The 10,924-nt window shown below is 36.3% G+C and overlaps 2 protein-coding genes across 2 annotated transcripts; both read left to right on the forward strand.

Moving 5' to 3' along the window:
* The first annotated feature begins 705 nt into the window (after window positions 1-705).
* Window positions 706-2,088, forward strand: LOC148583670 (uncharacterized). Its single transcript, XM_088510746.1, has 3 exons — window positions 706-1,595; window positions 1,687-1,944; window positions 2,031-2,088. Exons 1-3 carry the CDS (start codon window positions 706-708, stop codon window positions 2,086-2,088), a joined length of 1,206 nt encoding a protein of 401 aa, XP_088366872.1.
* Window positions 2,089-5,482: 3,394 nt separating this feature from the next.
* On the forward strand, window positions 5,483-9,861 carry LOC148583671 (uncharacterized). The gene is made up of 4 exons (XM_088510747.1): window positions 5,483-6,260; window positions 6,336-6,407; window positions 6,710-6,853; window positions 9,833-9,861. Exons 1-4 carry the CDS (start codon window positions 5,483-5,485, stop codon window positions 9,859-9,861), a joined length of 1,023 nt encoding a protein of 340 aa, XP_088366873.1.
* Window positions 9,862-10,924: the final 1,063 nt, after the last annotated feature.

Genomic DNA, 10,924 nt, shown 5'->3' on the forward strand with positions numbered 1-10,924 from the left:
TTAGAATTATGTGTTAAATGTGGAGAATCTAAATGGAAGGATGAAATCTATTTAGACGAGGATGGGCAGCCCATAACGTCGAGTAAGCGACGTCCAATGAAAGTGTTGCGGTGGTTTCCAATCATACCACAGCTACAAAGGTTGTTTATGTCGCAGCATACTGCGCTCCATATGAGATGGCATGCAGATGGCCGCACAAAAGATGGTGTGTTGAGACATCCGGCCGACGGTGAAGCGTGGAAGTCATTTGATAATTTATATCCGGATTTTTCAGCGGACAGCAGGAATGTAAGGCTTGGCCTCACCTCAGATGGGTTTAATCCTTTTGGAAACTTGAGCACATCCTACAGTATTTGGCCTGTAATGCTAGTACCATACAACTTGCCTCCTTGGATGTGTATGAAACAAACTTCTTTTATATTATCTTTGATTATTCCAGGTCCAAGTTCACCTGGAATGGATATAGATGTTTACCTGCAACCTTTAATTGAAGAATTTCATGAACTATGGAATGTAGGGGTACAAACATTTGATGTCTCCCTGAAAAAGAATTTTATGCTCAGAGCACAGTTGATGTGGACAATTAATGACTTTCCCGCATACGGAAGCTTGTCCGGGTGGCCCACCGGGGGTGGAAAGGCATGCCCTTGCTGTATGCATGCAACAAAGTCTAGACGATTAAAATACGGGAAAAAGTTTTGCTTTATGGGGCATAGGCGATACTTGCCCATGGATCATCCATGGAGGCGGAACAAAAGAACTTTTGACGGTAGCCAAGAACTAGAATGTGCCCCCAATGTGCCAAGTGGAGATGAAATTCTAAAACAGTTAGAAGGGATGGTATTTGGGGATGAGAGCGCTGGTAAGTCAAAGCCCATTGATAAATCAAATAGGAAGAGGACTCATAATGATAATGTTGTGTGGAAGAAGAAAAGTATTTTTTTTAGGTTGCCGTACTGGAAAGATAATTTATTACGGCACAATCTTGATGTTATGCACATAGAAAAAAATGTGATGGACAACATAATAGGCACACTATTGGGTATCAAAGGGAAAACAAAGGACAACCTTGAAGCACGTAAAGACTTGCAAGAATTGGGTTTGAGACCTACACTTCATCCATTCACGGCAGATGGGATAATCTATATGCCCCCAGCTTGTCACACGATGTCCAATGAAGATAAAACTAGTTTCTTGAAAGTTCTTCGAAATGTTAGGGTACCCAACGGATATGCCTCGAACATTTCCAGGTGTGTACATCTTAAAGACCGATCGATTTCGGGAATGAAGAGCCATGACAATCACGTACTGATGCAACAACTTCTTCCTATTGCATTGCGTGCTACGTCACTGCCAGATAAAGTGGTTAGACCTCTTGTTGAACTGTCTGCAATCTTCAGAGGCATTTGTTCGACGGCATTGACTGCGGAGGATATGAATCGTATTGAGAGTGATGTCTATATCACTTTGTGCAAGATGGAACAAGTATTTCCACCTGGGTTTTTCACGAGCATGGTTCATCTTGTCGTGCATCTTGTCCGTGAATGCCGCTTCGGTGGACCTGTACAATATAGGTGGATGTATCCGGGAGAGAGGTAAAGTTAATTCGACACAAGACCTACATTTTTTCTCTCTTCATTTATTTAAAAACAATTAAATCCAATGATTGACTGCTTTGATATGTAGGAGCCTTGGGGGTTTTAAATCTAATGTGCGAAATAAAGCGGCTCCTGAGGGCTGCATTGCGGAGGGGTATATTGCAACTGAGTTGGTGACGTTTTGCTCTCATTATTTAGATAACGTACCGACATTTCACAATAGGCCGCAAAGAAACCCGGATGGGTCTAAGGGGGCTGGGACACGAGTCGACCTCGACAAACGCACATTGACTCAAATCCACCTTTATATTATGTTTAACTCGGAAGAGTTTCTCCAATTACGGATGTGAGTCGGTTTATAGCATAGAATGTTCATTTATCTTACACCCTTAGTTGTATTTTATGGTTTTCATATTTAATTTGAAATTGTAGGATGCACATGGATACACTTAGGGAACCGAGAATTAGGGGGCGACTCACGGATGATTAGTTGGAAACCCAACATGTTGAGCAATTTTGCCATTGGTACCGTGACTACGTAAGACTAATGTCATGTGTGCCTATTAAATTTCTTGTATTTGATTCTTATTTCTATTCCCTCAACACACTAACTATGCGACTTTCATTATATTATACTCACAGGTCGATCGTTTAGACGATCAACGTAGGAATGAAATGGGTCAGAAACTAGTAATACATTGTAGAGGGCCGATGATCTCAGGAGTCCAGTATAATAAATATGTTGTGAACGGCAAGTTGTTTCGTACGGTTGCCAATAATAATATTGTTGATCCGGGAAAGTTGTAGAATTTGATAATATATATATATATATATAGGCAGGCATGCATCTTAGTTTTGAGTTGCAGTAAGAAAAGCTTAATTAATTAGGTGATAATTCATTGTGTGGAAATGCTCATGCCCAAATAAATTGGATGTTTTCTCTACCCTTCCAATTTCCATATATAAACAGAAACTAAAAGACCCAAATAATCGAAATGTGTCTATCATTGAACATGAGAATTTGTTTTTTTATGAAAGAAAATTAAAAGGAGTTTATTAGAAACCCAATAATAGTCATAATAAATGGTTTAAAAGATATGATAATGACATGATTATCACATCTAGCTACCGTGTAGCTAGCAATTAAGGATGCATAATATATAGCGTTGAAGTTATTTATCGTCTGTTTATTCACTTCACTACTGTTAAATATTGTTGAGTATGACGTTTGTATAGTTTGACGAAGCTAATCGCTTAGGACTTGATGATTCCTGATTGATTGTTCGAGTGTTTGTTTGCTAACTAATTGTTGTGTAATCATTTGCAGTGAGTGCGGAGAGATCGACCCGTTATGATGGTGTTCACCAGATTTTTTGTTGGGGTGTTTATACGTAATGTACTCGAGAATCACTTAACTTGTATGTTTAAGGTTTTGTTAATGTATATGTATATAGTTATAATTTATTTGTGAGACGCCTGACGTAATATACAACAATGTTGTTGTATATATATATCAATTTTTGTGGACATGAAATGGATATATGTTGTGGGGAATGTTGGGATAGGACTTGAGATGTGGACAATGACGTAATATACAACAATGTTGTTGTATATATTGGGATAGGAAATGGATATTGTGGACATATTGTGGAATGTTGTGGGGAATGTTGTTGATGGACATATACAATATTGTGGACATATTGTATATATTGGAATGTTGTTGTATATATTGTGGACATGAAATGGATATATGTTGTGGGGAATGTTGGGATAGGACTTGAGAAATGGATGTATGTTGATAGCAATTGATGATGTATGGTGAGAGCAATTTATGATGTATGATCAGGTGTGTACAAAATAAACAAAATTTGGAGAAATTAATTTAAAAAAAAAAATTTTTTTTTCATGCACAAATTTGTAACGTGTCATAAACTGACACGTTACTAAGTATAGTAACGTGTCAATTGTTGACACGTTACTAAGTAGTAACGTGTCAACAATTGACACGTTACTATACTTAGTAACGTGTCAAAAATTGACACGTTACTAAGTAGTAACGTGTCAGTTTATGACACGTTACTAAGTATAGTAACGTGTCAGTAAATCGACACGTTACTAAGTAGTAACGTGTCGATTTATGGCACATTACTAAGTATAGTAACGTGTCAGTAAATCGACACGTTACTAAGTAGTAACGTGTCGATTTATGGCACGTTACTAAGTATAGTAACGTGTCAGTAAATCGACACGTTACTAAGTAGTAACGTGTCGATTTATGGCACGTTACTAAGTATAGTAACGTGTCAGTAAATCGACACGTTACTAAGTAGTAACGTGTCGATTTACTGACACGTTACTAAGTATTAGTAACGTGTCAATTTATTGACACGTTACTAAGTAGTAACGTGTCAGTCTTAACACGTTACTAAACGGGATTTAGCAACAATCAAATTCGTAACATGCCAGACACGTTACTATATACATGTTACTAAAATTTAGTAACGTGTTAACCCTAGTGACACGTTACTAAACCACTGTTACTAACCCACATACTTTTAGTAGTGTGCGCAAACCCTATTGTAAAGAGGTTAAGGGCACGAATAGGTCATAGTGAGAAGATTTGCGACTTGTGCATAAGAGTGGCAATTCATGTTTATAGGTCAAGTTTAGGTTGTGTTGAGGCATGGATATAAGATTATATATGTCAATCCTAACTAGACCTATTTAACAAAATCCATGTCTCTCATTCTTTTTGAAGTCAACCCAAAACCACCACCACCCTCTTTTCCGTTTCTATCTCTTCATAAGCGAGATAGTAAATCTATTATTAAATATATTATCTCAAATAGTCTAAAAGTGTAAAACTCGCCTACTTGAAATAGGTGAGTTTTATGACCTCTCACTTAAACTACTAAACTTTCCGTAAAATTGGAATTAATTGTAGTAATTAAGTCTCATTCGGTTGACGACTGTTTCCAAATTGACAAAATGTTGTCATATTTTTAGATTCTCATAACATTGCATTAGAGCATTTTAGCAGATTCTCTATAAAGGAGTCTGTTCCCTAAGTTTAGGAAATATATCTAAAAAATCGCAAAAAACGTCCCACTGCAGACTCTCTAAATGAACCATTAACATTAGGATTGCTACAGTGGAATCCCATCTTTTGGGTTTCATTATTGTAATCCTTATGATTATTAAAATAAAATAAAAAAACGATTCTCTCTTCTCTATCCTCTCTCCTCTCTCCTCTCTTCTCTCATGAGTCATGTCTCACAATTCTCTCTCATCTCTCTTCTCATATATATAATATAATTAAAAAAAAAGACAAATATTTTAATGATACAATGAATGATTAAGGAAAGTTATTAGAATGCATTTTGACATAAGGAAGCAAAAAGTAGTTTGAATCCTTAAATGTAAGAAAAATGACAAAAAAAGGAAAATGACAAAAAAACTACTGAGAATACACTTAGAATATCTCCATCATGCCTATTAATTTCTACACCCTGGTGCACGACATTCTAAAGCCAAGACTAGGTTAATATATATATATATATTCCAAACTCATCATTAGTTGATCACTATTTGATGCTTAATATTCTTCTTTTTTTTTTTTCTTCAAAATAAATACGTAACTTTTATTTTATTTGATGTAATTTCATATCATATTTAATCGGTTAATTGCTTCATAAAACTGTTTGCTTTATCCTCTTACAAATACCTAGTAGTTAATGAAGTCAACCACCAAACCACCTCACCCTCGTTTTCCAAAAATCCCATATATTTTGTTTCCTTTAATTTCATTCTTTTATGCTGCAATCTTCTTATATATCACTTGAACTCCCACACATTCCCATTACCTCAACCAACATACACTACTCATGGAGAGAACTTGTTTCCTATCCTCCCTTTGTGTGACACTTTTTATGGTACAATCTTACATGCCAAGCCCAGCTTTCGCAACTGTTCTCAACATTACCACCGATCAATCCGCTCTTCTTGCCTTGAAAGCTCAAATTTCTTATGACCCTCAAAATGTTTTAAGAAACAGTTGGTCCACCAACAACTCTGTTTGCAACTGGTTTGGTATCACTTGTGGTTCCAGCCATCGTCGAGTCATTGCATTGAACCTTTCTTACATAGACATTGTAGGCACCATTCCTCCACACCAGGGAAATCTTTCATTTCTTGCTAGTCTAAGCATTAAAAATAATAGTTTTCATGGCTCTATGCCCAACGAGTTGTCTCGTCTTTACCGGTTGCGACACTTATCGGTTGGATTCATTAACTTTAACGGAGAAATCCCATCATGGATGGGACAGTTATCCAAACTTCAAAATTTGTCTCTACATTGTAACGGTTTTACAGGAGGCATTCCACCATCTCTAATGAACATATCTTCATTGGAAATAATAAATCTCGAATATAACAAGCTTTCAGGCTCCATTCCTTCCTCCATCTTCAACATATCCACCTTGCGAGAAATTTCTCTCAGAAATAACAACCTTTCTGGTTCGATGCCCTCCATTATTTCCAGCAAGTCTTCACTCCGAGTCATAGGTCTTTACTCTAATAAGTTGTCTGGGGTGCTCCCAGAAGATATGTTTAGTCATCTTCCTCACTTACATATTCTTGATTTGTCTTTTAATCAGTTTTATGGCCAACTGATCCCATCCACTTTGTTCAAATGCAAACAATTGCAATATTTATCATTGTGGGCTAATAATTTCACAGGAAGAGTTTCTTCAAAAATTGGAAACTTAGCCATGCTTACCGAGTTATACCTAGGGTATAACGAATTTGAAGGTTTATTCAGTTTTCTTCTAGCCCTTTTTGGATAAAAAAAACATTTATATTTGTTTCTAAATATATGGTAACTATTTTATAGGTACTATCACATCCACTTTGTTCAATTGCACACAATTACAAAGTTTATCTTTGCCGGTTAATAAATTCACAGGAAGTGTACCTTCAGAAATTGGGAACTTGCTATGCTCACTACCTTAGACCTTGACAGCAACAACTTTGGTGGTATGTTTAGTATTTAAGTCTTAAGTACTCACTTGGAAAATTTTAATATTTATGTCAAAATGCTTATTGTTTTATAGGTACTATTCCATCCACTTTGTTCAAGTGCAAACAGCTGCAAGAGTTATTTTTGTGGAATAATTATTTCACTGAAAATGTACCTCCAGAAATTGGAAACTTAACTATGCTCACAGATTTGGAGCTTACGAACAAGAAGTTTGGAGGTATGTTTAGTCATGTTTTAATTAGTTGATATATTACATAGATGACATCATTTACTTAGGATATGTGCCTTTTTCATGACTCGGATTAAGTACCTTTCAATTGAAAATACAAAATGATTATGCATGGCATTCAAGGCAACAAAAAGATGTAAGGAATTTGGGGAAATTAAAATATATATATATATATATATATATAGTGGATATTAATCTAGTCTTCCTTTGATAAATTTTTGGGAAAAATATAAAAAAGCTCCCCAAACTACCAGCCGTTTTCGATTTAATCCCCTAATGTTTCAAAAGTGATAAAGTAGCCCTCCAAACTACCAAATTATTGCATTTTGGCCACTCCGTTAGTCAAAACCGTCGGTTTGGACGGAAACTGCAAAACGACGTCGTTTGTTACGGGTAAGTTACTACAATGCCCTTTTGAGAAAAATATAAAAAAGCCTCCCAAACTACCAGCCGTTTTCATTTTAGCCCCCTAATATTCAGAAAGTGATAAAGTAGCCCCCTAACTACCAAACAGTTGTAATTTGGCTACTCCGTTAGTCATTACTGTCAAATATGATGGAAAATTCAAAACTACGTTGTTTTGACAAGGGTAAGTTACTAAAATGTCCTTTTAGGAAAAGAAAATCATATTAAAACAAGCACGCTAAACGGCACCGTTTTGCTTGAAATTAGGGTTTCCTTACACTTACCAAAACGGCGCCGTTTTGATAAGTGTTAGGAATAAAAAGAAAAAACCTTAGACCCCATGCAGAAAAAACCCCCAACCCCAGTTTATCTCTCTTCCCCAAACCGCCGGCCACCACGTCATTCTATCTTCGGCAACCTTCTCCCTCAAGTGAAAAAAACGCAACGCCCCTCTCTCTCTTTCTCTCAAAACCGACTGCCCCTGCCACCACCATCCATCACCGCCGGCCACACCATCCACTAGCTACGAAGCGCCACTAAAAAATTCTTACCCATTGTAGAAATCAAACAAAAAAACCACGTTCGTAGATAAACAACACCGATCCGACAGCTATACCATGAAATACAATAAAAAGATTGAGTTATGGGTAAGATTTACAGGCTGCCAGAGATAGACAACGTGGTGGCCGGCGGTTTTGGGGAGAGAGATAAACTGGGGTTGGGGGTTTTTTCGTGGGTCACCTGCGTGAGGTCTAGGGTTTTTTCTTTTAATTCCTAACACTTACCAAAGTGGCGTCATTTTGGTAACTGTAAGGAAACCCTAATTTCAAGCAAAACGGCACCGTTTTGCTTGCTTGTTTTAATATGATTTTTTTTTCCAAAAAAGGGCATTTTGGTAACTTACCATTGCCAAAACGATGTAATTTTAAATTTCTCATCATATTTGACGGTAATGAATAACGGAGTGGCCAAATTGCAATTGTTTGGTAATTTGGGGGCTACTTTATCACTTTCTGAATATTAGGGGGCTAAAATGAAAATGGCTGGTAGTTTGGGGGGCTTTTTTATATTTTTCCTAAAAGGGCATTGTAGTAACTTACCCGTAACAAACGACGTCGTTTTGCAGTTTCCATTCAAACTGACGGTTTTGACTAACGGAGTGGCCGAAATGCAATAGTTTGGTAGTTTAGGGGGCTACTTTATCACTTTTGGAACATTAGGGGGCTAAATCGAAAACGGCTGGTAGTTTGTGGGGCTTTTTTATATTTTTCCCTAAATTTTTTGTTTTTTCTTCTTAAAAGAAAAGGGCAAAAAAGAAAAGAAAAAAAAAGTATCAGGAAATACCCCAAACACGAAACACTATTAAAATCATATAAACAATTTTCACCTTAGCATTGTACCAAAACTTTATTGTTGCTAGAGTGTTTATCCTTTGGTTTGGAAGAGCCGCACTCCTAACTTGGTACTATTGATTGATGACCAGATACGTGGGTAGATATGTTGTGTGGACTTTTCCAGTGTAGCTTCTTGCATGCATAAATCAAGTAGTGCAACAAAAAACAAGATGATAATATTTAATAATATATTTAATTAAAATAAAAAAACGAAAAAAAATATTTGATACATTGTGTCCAATAAAAATAACTTTCTTCCTTTTGATGCATAAATCAATATTGATTATCTTTTTTAATTTGACTGCCCTTTCTCACCAAGGAAATGACGTCAAAGCCCAACCATGCCACGTTGTCCACCTAATCTTTTATTATGATAATTACATCTCCAATTTTCTCACACTATATAATGGAGTATTTAATTTCTATCTCATGTGAACTTTATAATTTAGTTTTTCTCAAAATAAGATACAGTCTTTAAGTTTGCGTAAAAAAAAAAAATAATAAATAAAAAATAAAAAAAGGAAAAAACTTCATTTCGCCCCATGTTTGGCGATTTTAAAATCATACATTTAAGGTTTAAAACGCTGCAATGTCACAACTACTATTATGTTTAAAGGGGGAGTTAAATCATATAGTAAACATGTGAAATATCTCTCATACCCCTCTACAATTAATAAAAATATAAAATTAAACTTAATTAAAAATTATTAAAAAAAAAAAAAAACCCAAAAAAATTTAAACATAAAAGATGATCGTCGGTTTGCTGACCCACGGCCAGTACTTAACCCGAGCCCAATGATCCAAAGTTAATTTTAAGCACCATTAACTATGGAAGAAGGGCACCATCTTCTCAAAGTCTTCCAAATCTGGAAACAATGGTATCATGCTATAATCGTTGACTCAGGAGGGAATTGATTATGAAGCACAAAATATTGAAGGATCAATTTGGTAGTTATTGGGTGAATTTGGGCCAGTTTTTTATTAACCTAGAGGCCCGCCACCTCCTCAAAGTCATGACCAGCAGATTATGCTTGAATTGGAAAAATTGTTCAGAAAATTTTAGAGTCAGGGTTAACAAGCCTAGTCAAAGCCCTTTTCTCTACTTGTTTTGCTAGTGGGATTTGGTTTACATGCTGTAGATTTAACTATATGTTGTTAAAAATTGAAGGGTTTAAGTGGAAGAAGACCATGATTTAAGTGGGAGAGAGTAGGAAGAGTTTTTTAACATAAGAGGTTTACAGTGGAAAAAGGGAGTGTTTATGTTGAAGTAGATTCGAGAACTAAGGGAAAATTAAAAAATAAAGTGGAGAGAGTAATGAGAGCTAAAATCTCAACCCTTAATTTTTTTAATAGCATATGTGTTGTAGTTTTAACTATAGCACATAAGCCGAATCCTTCTTGGAAGTGAGGAGGGTGGATGAGAGTTGGCGGATGTGCGTCGATTATAGGGTGTCAAGTGACAATTAAGGATAAATACTCTATTATTGTAATTGATGAGTTGTATGGGACATATGTTACAAGAATTCATAACTAAACGTGTAATTCGCCTATCAACCAGAAAAAAAGCAGGATCTTACTTCTTATTCTGACTTATTTTCACTAAATAATTAACGGTAGGAAATCTGAGGTTCCTTGGCCTCCAAACACTAGGTTTGAGTATTAATTTTGGCATGCTTCATTGTACCCCAAACATGGGTTTAAATAGAACTACAATTTAGGTCAAATCCCTTTAGGATTTGTAAAAGTAATACTACCTAGACTAGGAAAATGAAAGAGAATATCCTTGACCTACACGGCAGTGGAGAAAGTCTCCTTATTAGGATAGGACTAAAATACTACTATTAACCTATTGTGGAGTACACCTCCTTATTGGAATAGTACTATAATACTAGGCTTGTAACATTCCTCCCCCGTTGAGTGTGTCCTTGTCCTCAAGGACAAAATCTGGAAAACGAGCCTTCATGTTGGAGAAGTCTTCCCAAGTAGCGTCTGCTACACTGAATCCTTGCAAATGGATGAGGACTTCCCTGTTGCCGGTGTTACCACGATACTCTAAGACAGCTTGAGGCTGAAGTTGTTTGTTCCCATTGGTAACTTTAGGCATAACGGTACTTGTGGAGACTTGGCTGCCCTCCTTAAGTTTAAGTAACGATACATGGAAAACAGGATGAACCTTGGACTCTACTGGTAATTCCACCCCATAAGCTACTTCACCAATACGCTCCAACACGGGATATGGTCCATAGAACTTGGCCGCTCT

This window comes from Corylus avellana, chromosome 9 (assembly GCF_965113065.1).
Source record: "Corylus avellana chromosome 9, dhCorAvel1.hap1.2, whole genome shotgun sequence".
NCBI classification, from domain to species: domain Eukaryota; kingdom Viridiplantae; phylum Streptophyta; class Magnoliopsida; order Fagales; family Betulaceae; genus Corylus; species Corylus avellana.